The sequence below is a fragment of the Cyprinodon tularosa genome, unplaced genomic scaffold (assembly GCF_016077235.1).
Source record: "Cyprinodon tularosa strain WSP-4 unplaced genomic scaffold, ASM1607723v1 ctg5, whole genome shotgun sequence".
Lineage (NCBI taxonomy): Eukaryota > Metazoa > Chordata > Actinopteri > Cyprinodontiformes > Cyprinodontidae > Cyprinodon > Cyprinodon tularosa.
The window spans coordinates 1,624,506-1,643,023 of record NW_024039229.1 but is presented as its reverse complement, the minus strand read 5'-3'; the positions used below and the strand labels follow the sequence as shown (position 1 = coordinate 1,643,023).

The following is an 18,518-nucleotide window of genomic DNA, read 5'->3' as shown; positions in this document are numbered from 1 at the left end:
AATTTTAACATGATGAGTAGGAGTTCCGCTGAAAGATATGATGCATGGCCTGTTTCTCAGCTCGTCATCTCATGGGTTTAATTGCTGTCTTCATCCTTTAGATTGACAAACACAGGAATCAATCTAAAAGCAATTTTTAATGGGGCTCTGTTATTTAAAGGATTTGTGCTTGGATTAATTAAAATAATTTTGAATATTTTTTGTTAAACATGGCGGATCAAAAATAATGTAATCATATGAATGCAAGTGGAGTTCTGCAAAGCAGAATTTCATCAATCTTCTACCTGGACAAACCCAAAGTTTACAAAAGCTAAAGTAAAGTTTCTCTTTTACAACCAAAATGTTCTGTTTGACCTTTAATGATGTAAAGTCAATGTTTCTATGTTACGCAGTTCGAAATGTAACCTTTGTTTGCTCGCTGAAAAATGTCTTGTATGATCTCCTCAGGCAGCCCTGGAGATCGGAGATTTAGGAACCCTTTCTTGTTTTTCAACAATTTAAATGTGTCATCACTGCAGAATGATCTTCAGCTTTGATGAGGAATTGACAAAATGAAACAAAAAGCATCAAATCTTTAGGGAGAAGTAATGAAATGCTATTTCTCTCTGTCATTTCTTCCATATTTGTGGCCTTTGCTAGGCACACCTTAAATGTAGTTAATTAAACAAGATACGTCATAGCCTTTTTTCTGGGCACGGCTTTCTTTTAACTTTCTGTCCTGTAAACCAGGAAACAAATGTGAAAAAACTGGTGGATAGAAAACTGTGATGCATAAACCAAATATTACTCTTGAACTCTCCCACATTATAACACTAATAGTGTGTTTAAAGTAAACTTCAGTCTTTTTGCATAAATCAGGGCAAAAATTCAGTATTGGAATGAATGAAACAAAATTGGTAATTTTATTCAAACACAAATGTATTAATAGTAAAAATGAGGAGTTTTAACTTGAATTTTTACTTGGGCTGCAACTAACGATTATTTTGAAAATCGATGAATCGGACGATTATTTTTTCGATTAATCGATGAATCGGACACAAAATATTTTTTTTATATTAACCTCTTTATTCCAAAATAAACATTTTAGACAGAACAAACAAGCACACAAGTACAGGTTTCTCATTAACTGTACTGGTGCTATATGAAAAATAAATGTTTGTGTTAAAACTATGCAAACTTACATGAGAAATGTAGCTGTACATCCACAAAATATAGGGTACTTTGTTTCATAAAGCGCAAAAAAAGACATTTTTGTTTTTAAAAGCCCCTAAGGGGTTCAAACAATAGGCCCCCCCATTTCAACAAATGAGTTTTTTTTAGACTAGAAGAGTTCTGCCTTTTAAGACAGGAAAGTATAGCAGTTAAAGTTGCTACTTAAGAAAATACTTAACCATAGAGATAAAAATAGCCCTGTGATTCAAATTATAAATTGTATTTGGAATAAAAATGAGAGAACTAGGGGTGTTAAAAAAACACATCCTCCAAAGACAGATATTTACATGGGAATGTGGCAGATAATTAATTGACATATTACTGATCTTGCTGGATTTTATTCTGCTTTACTTCCATAAATTGCAGGATCTTCTTTACTTTCTTTGCCAGAAGATTTAAACTTTAAAAGCCTTGCCCTCATAATTTGCAAATTAATTTATTTATAAAGAAAATATAAACGCTGCTTAAGCTAATTCAAATGAAATTAAAAGTAAAATAAGAAGCCAACCTTATCACTGTCTGTAACCTACGAACAAGCTAAGGAAAGCATCAGATGAGCTACCTGAGAAACTAACTTACGTTTCCCCACTTTAAAATGAAACAAACATGGTTACTCATCCTGCTGATCAGCTCTCTTCACTGCCATTGAAGGCTCCAACGTGTTTTCTTTTCAGGTGCTGCGTCATAACAGAGGTGCTTCCGTGCCATGCTCATTTGTTTTTTACAAAAGTTGCATGTTACGACTTTTTTCACTTTACAAAGCGCAGGCTATTTTAATTATTGTGATCAATTTGCGCCGTCAATCCCGGGGCATGCGCGCTTCATTTGCAGTCTGGACGCTGAGGGTAAACTCCTCACTAAAATCCTGCGGCTCGGACTGCACGCTGAGAGGGATTCCTGTGGGAGAGGGAGAAAGGCGTTGGGATGGGGGAGGCGCCCCACGGCAGCAGCTGCCGCTGGAGGACAAGAGTAGGAACGATACATGCTTTCACGTAAGAGTCTCCAAAAGCCGCCAGTGACACCGTAAAAAGTCGCCAGATTTGTCGCTAGTCGCTTTTAAAAAAAAATAGTCGCTGGAGGGGTCTGAAAAGTCGCTGAGTTGGCAACACTGCAACTGCGGCGCTGACTCGCTCCGCCATATTTTTTTTTCTTCCCCGGGATGACGGCGGCGGCGGATGACGCATTAATCGCGCGACACAACTAATCGATGATTAAATTCGTTGCCAACGCTTTTAAACGTCGATTTTTATCGATTTTATCGATTCGTTGTTGCAGCCCTAATTTTTACTTTAACTTGAATTTTAACTAGGAGTTCCGCTGAAAGATATGATGCATGACAGGTTTCTCAGCTCGTCATCTCATGGGTTTAATTGGTGCCATCATCCTTTAGACTGACGAACACAGGAATCTAATCTAAAAGCATTTTTTTTTTTTTTTGAAAATGTCTTTTAATGGATTTGTGGTGGAGTAAATAAAAGTTTGAAAAATTTTTTAACCATGAAAAATCAAAAATAATTTTATCTTATGAATGTAGGTGGAGATCGGCAGAGCAAAATTTTATCAATTTTCTACCTGTAAAAACCAAAGGTTTACAAACGCTGAAGTAAAGTTTCTGTTTTAAACCAAAATGTTTTTGTTTGCTGGTTAAAACCTTAAATTTTAACTTAAGCTGACAGTTTCAGAATTTAATGTGACAAGACCAAAGTATATTATATTTTTCCTGGAATGATTATTATTTACTGCAGTTGGTAGTTTGCCTCTAAATAGAACGATTATCCTAACCGCCCTGATCGGAGAAACAGTTCACAACAACAAGAGATTTAAAAAGGAAACATTTTAGATTTATACCTTCCAAAAACCTAAAGCATTTAAGCATATTTAACTTTGGTTAGGGCTAATAGGGAGCCAATTCCATAGAAGCATCTAGTCCAATAGTTTAAATGAAGCTTCTTTGCTAACCATGTAAACCACGCAAGATAAGTGATGGGAAAAGGTAAGGAAAAAGATTGTTTGGAGGCATCAAGATAAGCCTTTTACATCTAAGAACAATGTGATAACATCAAGCACACTGTGCAGCACCCGGGGAGCAGCCTGGGGTTAAGGGTCTTGCTCAGGGACCCAGAGGAGTAGATTTGATATTCTGCTGTTGCCTCTGAATAATGCTATTTAACTTTAGAGAAAATACCAATGACTAACAATGTTGTTATAGAGTCAGCAGGGTCCAAAATGTCATCTGCATTAAAACGTGTTTCCTCTCCCCTTTTCTGTCACACCCCTGATTCTAGAATCATCCCTAATTGTAATAGTCCAAGGTTCCAAAAGGATAATAGTAAAAAAATGAGATTACAACCCTGACAAGTATACCTTGAAATATATATAAAAAAGAAAAATAAGGACAAAACTCTGCTGGAATTAACAGCAATTGTGATGCCCAACGTCTGGGACCCAAGTGTGGAATTGTGTTTTTGGGTCAGGGGTCCCGTTTAACACTAAGGTGTGAAGTGAGTTTAAGTTTGGGTTAGGGTTAGGTATAAGCCCATAATGGTTAGAGTAAAGGTCACTGTTAGGCTGTAGAAATGAATGGAAGTCAATGGAAAGGCCCTGCATAGATAGTGAGACAAGTTTGTTTGTGTGTGTTTGTGTATGTATGTAAATCAGTGCAGTGCTTTTTTATTAGCTGTATGTAGTTGTATCATTAAAAAACAAGCAAAACAAAAAAAGTCTAATTCAATATATAAGAGTAGAGCTAATAGAAATAGAATTTCGAGAAGGATCGTTTCATTTTGAATAAAGATCCAACCCCTCCTGACTTCCCCTTGTGAGAGACTAAGTTGTGGTCCGTTGAACATTAGGCATGTGGTTAGACTGAAAGTAATGCTGGAACACGAATAACTCCGAAAGGCAAGAAAAAATGTGGCTTTGCCTGTAGAGAAAGCCGGCACTACAACCATGGTGCGGTTTGCTTTTCTTCAGTTGGGCAATGGGTTTTTACTATTCTGCATTTTTTCACATTTTTCTCTAACAAAAATTTCAATTAGCTGAGTCAAGTAAATGAACAAAGTGTTTTTATGATTAGTCATTTAGTAAAACTAACTCAAGTATGGGGATTGTCCTTGTTTGTGGGACTAAGACAGAAGCTCCGGTTGAGCAGAGCAAAAAACAAAACAAACAATGGGATTAGAGATTATCTCCGGAAGGCCAGCATATTGATGCTTTCCAAACAATTAGGTAATACTCAGATGGTCAGAGGACCAGTATGCTTCACTGGAAGCTCTTATAAAACACCGGAAACAAGGAGTCATCTTGATAAGATGAAAAGAGCGATGACTCAGTCATTTTTCAATAGAAAAAATAAATAATTGGGCTTGTTATCCTTACATGCTGATTCAAGGTGAACTATGGTGCACAATCAAAATATATCTACTTATTCAATAAGCCATCGGATCAAGGTAATACTTTTAATTTTATTAGTGTCTGTAAAAGACGTTTGGGGTTCAAACCCCATTGGTTGTAGAACATATCATGTAAGGATTCCCTTTTGATTGTAGATGTGTTCCTCTAAGAAATAATTTGGACATTAATATTCTGTAATAAAAACAAAAATATTTTACACTTTGCTTTTGACTATACACTTATAGTTTATATACTTATATATATAATTAACGGGGATAGAGAAAATCTTAAGCCCTGTGCATATAATGCTTGCAAGTCATATAAGTTCTGTCAGACAATAGATTACTCATGAGATAAATTGATTAATGGAAACAGAATATACAGTATGAAAGAAACCAAAGCTTAGACATTCTAAAAAGTAAAAAAAAAAAACAACCATCCACTGGACTTTGTTTCCAAATTTGAACACGTTTCGGCTCCCATCCAGGAAGCTTTTTAAATTCAAAATGTTAAAAAAAGCTTTCAGTTTAAGGTTTTGTAGAGTGGACTGCATGGGAAGCAAAACGCCTTCAAATTGGGAAACAAAGTCCAGTGAATTCTTTTTTTACTTTTTTGGAATGGCTATAACCTGGATGACTCAGAATCTTTACCAGCACAAAGCTTAGAAATTATGTTCAGTTTAAAAATGATTGCTACACAACCATATTTTTTTTTTTTTTTTTCGAACAGATGGCAGAGATATCTCTGTGCTTTATTATCTTACCTTGCCTCTGGGTGTTGACGTGGGTGGATTTAAAGGCACACCTCAACTTAATTTTGTGATGTCAAGGTTGTGGAAGAGGAATTATATGTTTTTCGTTATTCACCTTTATTCAGTTAATAAAACACTGATTTATTTTGAAATGATGAAGCAGAGATTCTGCACTGGCTGTTTGAAAAGGATAAGCTGGCAGAATTTGCGGCAAAGTATTTTGTATTCTATACGATGAGCTGTTCTCTGTGTGTGTCTTTTTTTTTTTTTTTTTAGCTCTAATGTCATGCATTGTTTTGTAATTTGCCACTTGGCAATTGTATTGTATATTATTGTCTAATAAGCCCATGAGGGCTGAGCACCAATCGAGATGCTTGACACCTACATAAAAATTCCATCCGATAATTTAAACTCATTTCAAAATTTCTTCATAACCAACTTGGGAAAACAGAAAAAAAAACAACTAAAAAAAAAAATATCATATTCCAGAACTTTATCATTTTTAGTTACGTTATACGGAACACACTTATTGTTTCAAAACAGGAGTGGAGCATTACATAAATGTCACTTTAAGCAGGTGTAATAGATTAGAAAGAGAGGAAAATGTCACAGTTTGTGAAGGCAGGAAAATCAATGGTGTTTCATCTATACTGATAAAGTTTAAAGTGCTATTGAGACACCAGCGATAGGCATGCTAAAAAACTGATTTGTTTCCAATTAGCTTTTTCTTGTAATCCTGCATGCAGGTCATTGCTTTTAAGTTAACTCATCTGAACTTGCTTAACCTGTAACAGGTATTGTGGGCGGGGCTTAACCACTTTAAAATCATCTGTGATGAATGAAGACAGCAGAAGCAAACAGCGGTGCGATCAGGCAGCATCCTGCTTTGAGGATGGAACAATCTACGAGCCGCACAGATTCTGAAATCATGGAGGAGGTTGACTTAAATGGAGATTTAAAGTGAGTAATTCATTACATAATTGTTACTGTTACTGTCACTTTCCTAAAATCCATCATTCTTGTATTAGTTTAGCGAAAAAGTATGTGCCTTCATGCAGATTTATTCTCTTTTTGTCAAACTTAGAATCTTTAGATTTCATATAAGACTAAGAAAACCTGCAATACAAACATAAACGTTTTTATATGATTATTTAATTGATAAAAAGACAGATACCATTTAAATCAATATGGGCCTTTTATTAAACTGTTTGCTGATAAATACTTGGCTTATTTTTAATAACTTGAGTGACTTTTTATGTTCAGCCAAATCTACTAAAACAGTTTTCATTCATTTAGTTTGTGTGACTCTTCAACATAGCAAGAATACTTTTTGAACTTACTAAAGTCTTAAGAGGAATACTAATGTTACTACTTAGGTTATCAGGAAAATGTGTGTCTTGGTATAAAAATTGTTTCAGCCTCAATCCCATGTCCAAATTTAACAAAAAGCATCTATTGCAGGAGGCCATGGGACACCTGTCGGGAGGTTCCAATAATTGAAGATGAGCACACACCTTGGAAGATGCTTAAGCTGCTAAAGATCATCACTTTGTGTACAGTGGCTATTATGGTGTTTGGATTGGCGATATGCAGCAAGGTTAGTTACTTATTATACCTTTATTTGTGTAATACTTTTCCTTTTTTTTTTTCCTTAGATAGAATCCAAAGCTTTTTGATTTAAAAGAGTAAATATAAATCAGTAGTAACTGACATTCAAATGGCTTTGGCTTGTATTACAAGCAGCTAAAAAATGAATCTCCACCTTCTATTTTCCAGGTTTCTTTCCTTCTCCTCATCACTTTATCCCATGAAGATACAAAGATTATCTCACCAGATCTGAAACCTGTCACATTGTTGTGTATTGGTTGCGCTCTTATTGCACCTAGTGTTCTTCTGCTCCTCAAAAGCGTCTGGAAAGCATGTTATAAATCATCAAAGGTGCCAAAGAAAGCCTCTGTAGCCCTGGTAAGACTATATCTAATATTTCTTAACAGTGTCTTGTCTCTCACAAATCTTTTAAACACAAAATGACGTGGTTTATATCTTGTTTCTGTGAATTTTTTATAACCTGTCCTTTTTCTTTGTTACTCAGGTTTTGTTCTTCGAGCTTCTAGTTTCTGTGGGGTTGGCCATTCTTACCATCGTTGCAATGCCACACTTGGACATTGTCACCAATGTGACGATTCTTAATGGTGTGGCTGTCCTCCCTACATTCCTGCAAGCGGTTGCTCAGTGTACTGCAAAAAAGATAAATGTCTCCCTGCTTCCCTCAATTCTCGGCGTCTTGGCTATACTCACTGCTTTCTGTATTTTCCTTGTCCTGTACATTCTGAAAGATCTTACAGATGTGCAGACAGCAACTTGGGTGGGCCTTGCTGTTGGTGGCTGCTTCTTTGTGTCTTTTAACTGGTGGGAGAACTACTTTATGCTAATCTGTGTGAACAGAAAATCAAAGTTCCTTAAAAGTCTTTTTGAGGACCTGACCAAGAGTCAGAACATGCTGCACATCCTCTCCAGCTTACTCAGAATTGTGGTGACTGCCTGTGTGCTTGGTGCTTATGTCCCTCTGGCCAACATGGACTGGGACATTGTAACCTCCATTCCAAGCCGGGAAACAAGAATTGTAGTCATCACCATTGGAATCCAGCTAATCTCCTCAGCACTCTGCTACTGGTTTGCTTTGGCAGCCTTCAAGATGCACGCTATACGGAGATGCTTCATCATACCTTTGTACCTGGCTTCACTGGCTGTGATGGTGTTCTACATCGTCCCTGTGATTGTTTACTTTGAGGACTATAAATTAAGCCTGAACACAACTGAAAACATCAACTTCACAAGTTACTGTGACGTAGCTGTGAATGGAAGAAATCTAAGTCTGATTGGTAACCTGTACCCAGAGCTGGTTTTGGACGTTACGCAAACTCTGTGTTTCCTGGACATGTCAGAGATGGTTGACATCGGCTTACTGACAGGTAAGAAAATAAAAAAATCTTCATAGTCCCTCACTGGTTACGCTAGTTAAATGCCGACGCATTGCCATTACAATGTTGTCATTTGTTTTGGCAGTTTTATTATTTAAGTCTTTGTTTCTCTAATTATCATTTTTTTTTTCCTTTTTTCCACATTAGGTGCAGCAGTTGGATGGTGGATTGGCCTTGTGATGGCCACTATCCATATATGGTACCTTAATGTCAGTCGTATCCAGAAGACACAAGACTTGTTCGTTCGGCGGCTCTATGAGGGAGCCTTTATTGAACAATCTTTACTCCTCAACACCAAATTCCACATCCAGACAAAAAAAGGCATGAAGAAAGAGTGAGTAAATGTGTGCTCTATTGCACAACCTTATTATCTGTTTTTCAAGTCGTGATTTCAGTTTTACTTTTAGATTTTTTGGTAATTACATTTACAAAAGAAGCATGTTTTTGATTTTACAAATATCTTTATTTCAAGGTATAAGGAGGATGGCGACATTGCTAAGGTGTATCTCTGTGCAACAATGTGGCATGAGACCTATGAGGAGATAATGAACATCATGATTTCAATTTTCAGGTGAGTTAAAGCCATTTCTTTCATATCTAAAGCCCATTTCTTTTAAACAAATACTTACTTTATAACTAAGATTTTATATTACGTAATATAACAGACATCTCCTAAAGCTAGAAAGCTGTTTTAAATAAACTTTGCAGGGAGAAGTCTATAAAATATATAATTTTTTTTTTTTAATGTCCTAATTCTTATTGTTCGTTCACTAAATCCATTATTTATTTACAAATAAAGACTGGACAAATACAGACCAAAGGAAGAAGAACCAAAGTTCAACGATTTCACCTTTGAAGCCCATATCTACTTCGACGATGCCTTTGAAACTGTTGAAGGAAATCAAAACCGTCAGCTGAACAGCTACGCAAACGACCTCGTGAAGATCATCACAGAGGTTTATGGGTAAGTAATTTGTTTAATGCTGACCTAATATGATTTCTCTTATTTCCACCACATTTTGTGTTATTGTGTAATTAGATTTAAAATATAACCATGGTTCCTTACTGAAAGTTAATTATTTATCACGTAACTAAACCTGATATTTAGAACCATATATTACAGAATTAAAATAATTTACACAGAAAAGTCTAAATTTGCTTAACAACATAAAGATGGCACCCTTAAGGTCCAGTTTGTACAGTTTATGGGCAAAAAAAACAACTTAATTTGGGGTTTGAAGGAGTAAAGTACTCTTCCAACTGTTAAGAATGATTAGCTGAGCAGAGAACTGATCAGGCATTGGACAAAGACCACATGTTTTCATGACTTAATTAATGTTTATTTGTATCCGATATCGTTTGTTGTTTTTTTGTTTTTAATATGTTCACATAATATCAGTGAACACAGCTCCAAAATGTAGATAGGTGCAGTGCGCTTCTTGAGTGGCACCAGAAATCTAAATAACAAGCACACAAAGTCTCCTAATAATATCAAAGCGGCATAATGCATTTTAACTACATAGATGTCATAATGAGCAATAGTTGACTCACAGTGGATGTTTTGAGGGTTATGCAAATAATCCATATGTTTTTTTGTTTTTTTTTTCTATCATCAGCATTTTCACGAACCTTGATAAGACATTATTTGATATACAGCAGACAATTCCTGATTTGTTCATCATTGAGACGCCATATGGGGCACGACTTGTTGTTAAAATGCCTCATGGGAATGAGATTATAGTTCACTTTAAAGACAAAGAAAAAATTCGAAATAAGAAGAGATGGTCTCAGGTAGGCAATAGTACATGGATTTTAAGGAAAACTTCAATTAAGAGCCTGCAGTTTCTTACCTGCTATTGATTTTCTACAGGTTATGTATCTTTACTATCTTCTGGGTTGGAAACTCATGACCAACTATCACAAAGAATGGAAGAAGGGAGGCAAGGAAAATGAGCTCATACAAAAACTTGAGGTGAGATAGACAAATTTTCCTGGTATTCTCTGAGATGCTTTGAGGCATTATATGCATAATAATGTTATTTTTAGAGGACTGTTAAAAACTGCAAAGTAAAAAAATCTAAACACTGGATTTTCATTCCAGACAGAGAAGCACAACACCTACCTCTTGGCTTTAGATGGGGACACAGACTTCCAGCCTGCGTCTGTGATGCTGCTTATCGATCGCCTGAAAATGTATCCTCGTGTCGGAGCAGCATGTGGCAGAATTCACCCTACCGGATCAGGTCGGGACCAATGAGATCAGGGCTAATGATGCACTGTAAAAAAAAAAAAAGAGTTATGGTGAGGTTGTCAACCATCTGTGTCTTTAATCTGCAGGTCCTGCTGTTTGGTTCCAGAAGTTTGAATATGCTGTCAGTCACTGGCTGCAGAAGACAGCAGAACATGTCTTCGGCTGTGTGCTGTGCAGCCCCGGATGTTTCAGTCTGTTCAGAGGAGAGGCTTTGATGGATGATAATGTGATGAAAAAATATTCAACCACATCCACAGAGCCCAGCCATTACATCCAGTACGACCAAGGTACAAAAATTAAACTCTACTAAAATCTGGGTGTAACATTTTGTCATATAATGTCCTCTAATTTAAATAGATCATTTTACAAAAGAGAAATGTAATTACTTGATGGCAGAGCACATTAACACACTGTGAAGTTTATATGGTCTCTGCTTGTATGCATGTGTGTTTCACTGCTTTGCATGGGATGGAATACTGGATATAGGGAATTGTCCACTTTTGTGTTAACTTTTAAACTCTTTCCTATGCCAAAATCTAAAAATATATATTGTTTTTGCAGGTGAAGACCGTTGGCTGTGCACTCTGCTACTGAAACAAGGGTGGAGAGTGGAATACAATGCAGCATCGGACGCCTACACCAATGCACCGCAGGATTTCAAAGAACTGTACAATCAGGTTAGTTCAAAACTGCCCAGGGACTTTCCAGCTCAACTGCATCAACTATGTTGATTTGGATGATAACCATAGGAATTCTTGTAGTGAAGGAAAAGCATTGCACTAGGCTATTCTGATTATCTCTTAACAGGAAGGCTGTAATGCAGAATGAGATAATTTAGTCACCACAGATGCCAGAAACTTCTTTAGTTTGCAAGTCCTAAGTCCTAACCTGTGTGAAATGTTCTCATTTTACACTCTGGCTGTATTATATTGTTACGAGCAATTTAACTGGTTAGGTAGTCTAACATGAAAGGGGAAATGTTTGCAGATTGAAAGAAAAGAGAGATTATAGCTAAAAATGTCTTTTGTTTTTGAAAATAGCGAAGACGATGGGGGCCTTCCACCATGGCAAATGTTGTGGATCTGCTCGGTTCCACCAATCTTGTTTCCAAAAAGAACCGATCCATGTCCAAACCGTTCATGTTCTACCAGCTGTTTGCCATGATTTCTGCCATCCTTGCTCCGGCCACCATTGTTCTCATGGTTGCAGGTAAATGTCATTGTCTAAGTGTTTTGAGTGTTCACGTGTAAAACAACTGTATACTATGAACATTTAAATAGCTGGTGAAAATACCTTAAAATGTCACATTTCTACTGTGTCCAGGAAGCCTGTCGTTCCTCCTGGAGATAAATACTGGCATTGCTCTGGTCATATCTGTGATACCTCCAGCCATCTACTTGGGTCTTTGCTTTAAACTCAAGACAGACACTCAGATCACTATTGCAGCCGTGATGAGTATCTTTTATGCAATCCTTATGTTGGTGGTGACCATGTCCATTATCGGTAAATACAAATTTACATCCAAAAACTTTATTTAGTTTTGGCTAATTTAACCATAAACCTTTTTGTAATTTTCTTTTCTTTTTTTTTCTAACAGGTGCAATGGTGAAGGAAAAAACCATTCTGACACCCAGCAGTATTTTTATTGTGGCCATGTCCATCATTTACATTGTGACTGCACTGATGCACCCTCAGGAACTCCCTCTGGTGTTCTATGGCTTTCTCTACATCATCTGCATCCCCAGTGCCTACCTCCTGCTCACCATCTACTCTATGGTGAATATGAACTGTGTCTCTTGGGGCACTAGAGAAGCAAAACCTGCTGCAGGGGCAGGAACACCTGGAACCAATGTCCAACAAACACAATCAGAAAAAGGTAGATGTATAACAATCAAAAAGCACTCTAAGACTAGAGTTGGTCTTTAAGTTGCCTAACAAAAAAATTACTGTTATCTTTTTTTGTTTTTTGTAGCCAAAAACACCTTCAAGAAGCTCTGCTCATGGATGAAATGTTGCAAAAAACCCAACCAGGGATCAGAAGTTGAAGAGATCAGCATAAGACAGAATTTGGACCCAGTGGGGACACAACTAGAACCTCAACCCCAGAACACTATTATAGATGATGTCTTGGAAAATGAGCAAGTGTAGGTTTTTAAATATATGATAAACAGTTGAAAAAGTATTTGTGAAAATCAATGGATGGTGCTAATGTTTTAAAATTCTCTTTCAGGCAAGAGGCAGCAGTTTGTGAAACTCCAGTTCAAAGTAAGTGCTGAAACTAAAATTTTTTTAGAGTACTATAATAGCAGTGTACTTTAAGTTATTTTTTTTTTCCCGAAACACATGATAAAATACTTTTGTGAGTAATATTTTAATTTCCTGTTCTTTTGTACAGGTTGGAAAACACAACTAATGAGCTTGTCTAGGGACATTCAGCTGCAGGAGGGTTCTCTTGATGAGGTGAGGGGATCTTTTTGCTTAGAAAATAAAGCATTTATTCTCAAACAAGGTGATAGCAAAACTTTTATAAACACTTTGGGTCAATTATTATTATTGAATTATTAAATTCAGTTATAATTATTGAATTCAGTTATACTTACAGGTACTGTGGAGGATTTTCGTGAATTTTTTAAAAGACTTGTGTGCTCTCCACAAGCCCATTTCTCGTCATGCACGCTCTGTTTAAAAGTTCTCATACTGTGCCCAAACCTCCGCCTTAACCCGTAAATCCCTTAATTACTACAACATATAGAGCGGGGACTATATAGTGGACTGCATAGCAAACTCAGTTAACTGACCGTTCGGACAGATGATCACTGGTTTTTGCTCCGTTAGTCACGTTACTCCTCCTCCACAGCGTGGTGTCCGCGCCATCTTTGTTAAATTAATCGCGGCAACAGTCGGCCGCTGTGACAGTAAATCCCATAATGCTTTGTGAGAAGGGTTCTCCGCGCAAAGCATTCCGGGATATATTAGCATCTTCTGAGGCCTTTCTTTTCTTCTCATACACTTCATAGACACTTTTTCTCTTACGACCTTTGGCCATTTTCAAAGAAGCGCTGTGAGAAAGGTGAGCTTCAATGAGTGTCTGAAACCGGAGCTCACCATAGATATATGCCTGAAAGTGCCAAGGAAAATAAAGCTAACTGGACGAGCACATAATTCGGCCTTATGTCAACAATCACTAAAATGACTGACAATTAGGAGGAACATTTATTTTGATGATCCACCCAGAAATAAAAGATCATCCTCTATACCTTTAATCTATGCAAAGAGGCACCTTTGTTCATTGCTTATTTATATATCCAAACACATAATGTCCCGCCTGGGATTAATAAAGTAATTATGATTCTTATTAAGGCAAATGGTTTTAGGTTAAAAACCATTTAACTGACCACTTATGATTATATCATTATTTTTTTAACCTTAATTCAGAAGTAACCTGAAAGTATTATAAGAGCATATTCATTGAATCACACTGCAGTTAAATCACACAGCTGTAATATAAAGACAAAATTTAGTCTTTTTCCACTATGTTGGTAATTGTTTTTACAGTGTTTTCAAACATTTGACAATTCTCCGAAAAAAATCTCATTATTTCAAAATATAAAGAGTAATAGAATTAATTTATTTGGGGTGGGTGTTTCTATATTTAATCAGCAAAACAATGTCCTGAAGTGAAAAATGTTTAGCTATTTGAAAGCTTCATACATAACCTATTGCTAACTTTAACCATGGAGTGATTTTATTCTTTCAGGATGAGCAGCAGTTTTGGAAGGAACTTATTGAAAAGTATCTGAAACCTTTGAAAATTGATAAAGAAACACAGGAAAGGACTAAAACTGACTTGCAGGAGCTGAGAAACAAGGTAAAAAGGGAAACTGGAATGTTTTAAATTTGAATAACAAGACAGAAAATATTTCAGACTATCCAGACTCACTTTTTTTCTTCTCCCAACACAGATCAATTTTTCGTTCTTCTTCTTGAACGCTCTGTGGGTGGTGGCAGCATTCCTCTTTCAAGTTTTTGATGCCTTTGTTATCGAGATAAATATTGTGGACTTCAACCTTGTGGAAACTGGAGGGAAATTCCAAGTTGAACCGATGAGTCTCATGTTCATCCTGGGCTTTGCTCTGTCAGTCCTGCTCCAGTTTCTTGGGATGTTTTACCACAGGTGATCACGGAATAAATACAATTTTTTTTATCCTATAGTTTAGAAACTAGATTTCAATTAAAACAAGAAAATAAAATCTAACTTTTGTTCTTTTGCCCTGTCAGAGTCGTCACCCTTATTCACTATGTCGCATTTTTGGAAACTGAACCAAAACAACAGAAATATGCACACAAAAAACACAAAAAACAGGTAATTATCATTCTATATGCAGAATTTTGCTTTACTATTTCATGACATAATGTTGAAAAAAGATTTAATTGTGCACTTGAATGCTGCTTTATTTAAGTGAAAAAGTGTCATTTTTCTTAAATAAAAGATAAAACTAGTGCATCCCAAACCTTAGTGTAGTAAAGCTTCTAACGTGCATATTTTTCTTTTAAATTGAATTAAAAAAATTATAATTTGGCTTCCCAGCTTATCATATACAGACAGACACTTTATCAGTGCAAAAAAATAATACATAGGCCATGATACAACCTGCTGAACCACTTTTAACTGTGTCTGTCTCCCTCTACTGGACTGCCCTAACTTCTATAGGCTGACTACTAATAAGCTCATCTGAGAGAGCTAAAAAGTGAAGTTATGCAAATTTTGCACATAATTTGAAGATTTCAGAATTTTTGGGCCTTTTTGAGCTTACGTATACTCAGGAAGGATTTTCACCTGGAATATGGGGGAAACCAACTCTGCCCCCTGGTGGTTCCTTTGAATTATACATAGAATGTTTTTCACTTTTTTATTTTATTTTATTTATCATTATTATTATTATTATGAGGATCTGGTCTTCTTTTGAATGAGTTAAAAAATTTGAAAAATAGCAAATCCCATTGGCAAAGCCTTCTTTATTTAACCAAAGGAAAAAAAATAATATTTTTGCATATTAAAAATACAAATGATGTAAAAAAGCTTTTCACTACCACCAATGAGATTCCCATTTGACATTAATAAATAGCAAACATTTTTAATTGTTAAGTTATTACTGAAATCTCTGGAAAAAAATGTTTAAAAAAGTGTGGCATTTGTTATGTTACACATTACCATGCAGTAAGTACCATGAGCTGTTGATTTATTAAGAGAGTAATATTAGAATGCTTAATGCTTTTTTAAAGTGGTGCAGCATCTTTATTAACTAATATTCTTACGTTTTCTTTCCAGAAGAAATCTAAATCCATTGTGAGTTCAAGCTCAGCCTCGGCATCCAGTGCTCATCAAAGCAGCATCGCAGAAGACCAAGAGGATGAAACAGATGATGAACGGGATGATGACACAGAAGTATCACAGTTGGACTATGGAGATGATTTTCTGGAGGAATTTGTTTGAAGAAGAACTGTTTCTGGACCGAAAGACTTTTAGCACTTTGATGTATCACCTTTTTAACAGAGGGTTTTAAATGTATCTCCAACTGGAGCAAATTACATGAAGATACTGTAACCTCCATGTGAAGTATTTTACTTAATCTAGTGAATTGTTTATAATTATCAGTTGTAAAAAATATTTCCTACAAAAATGTCATTTTATATGTTATCCTTTTTAATGTTTCTGTTTAATGTGATTTCCAAACTCTGACTTAAAATAAGTAATTAATATTTATTTTTAATATGAATTAAAAAATTAAGCTATTTCTCCCATTAATGAAGGAAATATTAGTGTTAAGGATTTATGTTGAACTTACTTATGTTTAACTTATTGTTTTTATCTGACATTTTAATTAAAACATTTTCAAAGTTTACTGTTACTGTAATACTCTGTTTGCTTCGATGTAATATAAAGATTAAAAAACAAGGTGCAATGTATTCTTAAAAAGTACAGCATTGTTGGGTTAAAGCTGTTGACAACCTATTAAGAACCTGAAAAATCTGATTGGATCACTAAATTATCCTGTAAAAAGTAAAAATAGATCATTTAGATTTTTGTTCCTCTCTTGAGTGATCTGGAAACCATAAATATATATATCTATATATATATATACATTTGGGGACCCAAGTTGCTATTAGTTTATTCTATATAAAGGAGAAGTCCGGTCAGCAAGGAATACTCAATGGATCATTATCTATAGCTAAAACGAATATGTTCTTGCTGATTTAATGACTTTAGCGTTAATCAGTAAAAAAATAAAAACAACAATTTTTGTCACAATCACTGAGTCTGGGAGTAGCCATTTTTGCCACTTTACAAGCAAAATCAATGGGAGCTACTAGACACCCTTACAATCAACAATTATTACGAGAGGACTTCACCAATGGAATTCGCGAGAGCTACAATCAAACTGACAATACCTACATGCATGGCAGTTGGATTTTGTAATACATCGGATAAAAGTGAAAAAAAATGTGTTATTTCATCTTTCCAATTCATGATCCAAAAGTTTGTCGTTGGATTGCCAATTTGAAGAGGGAGGATTTGCCATCAAACTTCTGGCCAGAGGAAAAAAACCTTATATGTAGCCAACATTTCGAAGAAGAATGATTTCAAGATGAATTGGATAATAGTGCGTTGTGACAAACACCAGACCCAGCACTGGGACTTTGGTCTCATAATTTTAAGACATCATCTGCATAGCTGCAGACATGCTGACCTGTGTAGTCATGGGGTTCGTTTCTTGACAAAAAATAGTTTTAAGGGAGTAAAACTTTTTATTAAAATGGGTTTTATAGAACGTAATCACAACTACTACATTCTGTCCGACGTGGCCTGAATAATACAGCACTGGGACTTGATCAACAGCCGATATCGCACTGTGACGTCGCAAACCAGTAGGTGGCAGTAGTGTTCTTTGACAAACATGGATGTCTCTGGTAAAGCACATTCAAATGAAAATGACTCATAATAAAAAACTTCATAATTTATTGAATAGTATGTAATAATTTCACATTTAAAGTATTTTCAGAAGTTTGAATTCTGAATATGACCAGACTTTTCTGTTAATGTGGCTGATGTTTGTCAGCAGAACAAAGGACTAAAAGATATCTGTCTAACTATCTTTAATTATAAATATCAGTGTATTTTGGTTCTTTTGCATTCTGACAAAAGGAAAGCATTAAATTAATATATATTTGGGCTCATTTTTGGAAAATACAACAACCTAATTTAAGTGTTCAAATCACGTTACCGTAGGTCCATCAGCCACCACCCTTAAATAGTGTCCCCACCAACTTTCATCATAGTTACACCCTGAATTCTCTCATTACCTCATCTCTTTATTTGCATTGCCTACCAGCTGAAAGTAAATCCCTAAGCATTAAAACTGTTAACCTTTTTTTTAAATATATTTTTTCTCAGCTCACCCATGGTCAGAGTTAACTTATATCTGTACAATTAATGTACAACAACTGCCAAAAAAATCATTAAAAATGTTAATAAAGAGCATCTCCTATCCTATTTCTTACCCATAGCTCGGTACCCCTTTACTGCTCTTTCTGTACTTCTCTCTATCTCTTTGCTGTCATCACTGATTCTAAGGAGGCATTTAGAGAACTTCTTGTCATATTGTGTCACTGTCACGATTGTGCAGGAGGTTTGTGTGAGGACTCAAATGCAGAGGCAGGGAGGAGAGTTCTTGCAGATTTAATGGGATAACACAGGTAGCAAAAACAGGAATCCAAAAATCCAACTTAAAAATGTTAAACAAAACAGGTATCCTAAAATCCAACATAAAAAATTAAACACAAACCAGAAACATGGAGGCATCAGGGGAAAACAATCACAAGGAGGCAGTGTAAGACAAATTAAGAGGAGGAACCAGCTGCACAGGGAGTG

At 35.8% G+C, this 18,518-nt stretch overlaps 1 protein-coding gene across 1 annotated transcript; it reads left to right on the top strand.

Annotated features, from left to right (window-relative positions):
- The first annotated feature begins 6,269 nt into the window (after positions 1 to 6,269).
- LOC119795098 (chitin synthase chs-2-like) lies at positions 6,270 to 16,082 on the top strand. The gene is made up of 22 exons (XM_038302922.1): positions 6,270 to 6,316; positions 6,818 to 6,953; positions 7,133 to 7,321; positions 7,449 to 8,328; positions 8,485 to 8,671; positions 8,810 to 8,908; positions 9,137 to 9,301; positions 9,954 to 10,128; positions 10,208 to 10,309; positions 10,439 to 10,580; positions 10,675 to 10,875; positions 11,150 to 11,265; positions 11,629 to 11,797; positions 11,912 to 12,091; positions 12,186 to 12,464; positions 12,561 to 12,732; positions 12,819 to 12,853; positions 12,984 to 13,048; positions 14,346 to 14,456; positions 14,551 to 14,762; positions 14,867 to 14,951; positions 15,921 to 16,082. The coding sequence occupies exons 1-22, from the start codon at positions 6,285 to 6,287 to the stop codon at positions 16,080 to 16,082; spliced, it is 3,894 nt and encodes a 1,297-aa protein (XP_038158850.1). The 5' UTR covers positions 6,270 to 6,284.
- The last annotated feature ends 2,436 nt before the right edge of the window (positions 16,083 to 18,518 follow it).

Excerpts from the sequence above, each read along its gene's own strand:
- LOC119795098 (XM_038302922.1), top strand. The coding sequence starts at position 6,285 with ATGGAGGAGGTTGACTTAAATGGAGATTTAAA. Across the intron at positions 10,876-11,149 it reads TTACATCCAGTACGACCAAG|GTGAAGACCGTTGGCTGTGC; the intron begins GTACAAAAATTA and ends TTGTTTTTGCAG. Across the intron at positions 14,457-14,550 it reads TGCAGGAGCTGAGAAACAAG|ATCAATTTTTCGTTCTTCTT; the intron begins GTAAAAAGGGAA and ends CTCCCAACACAG.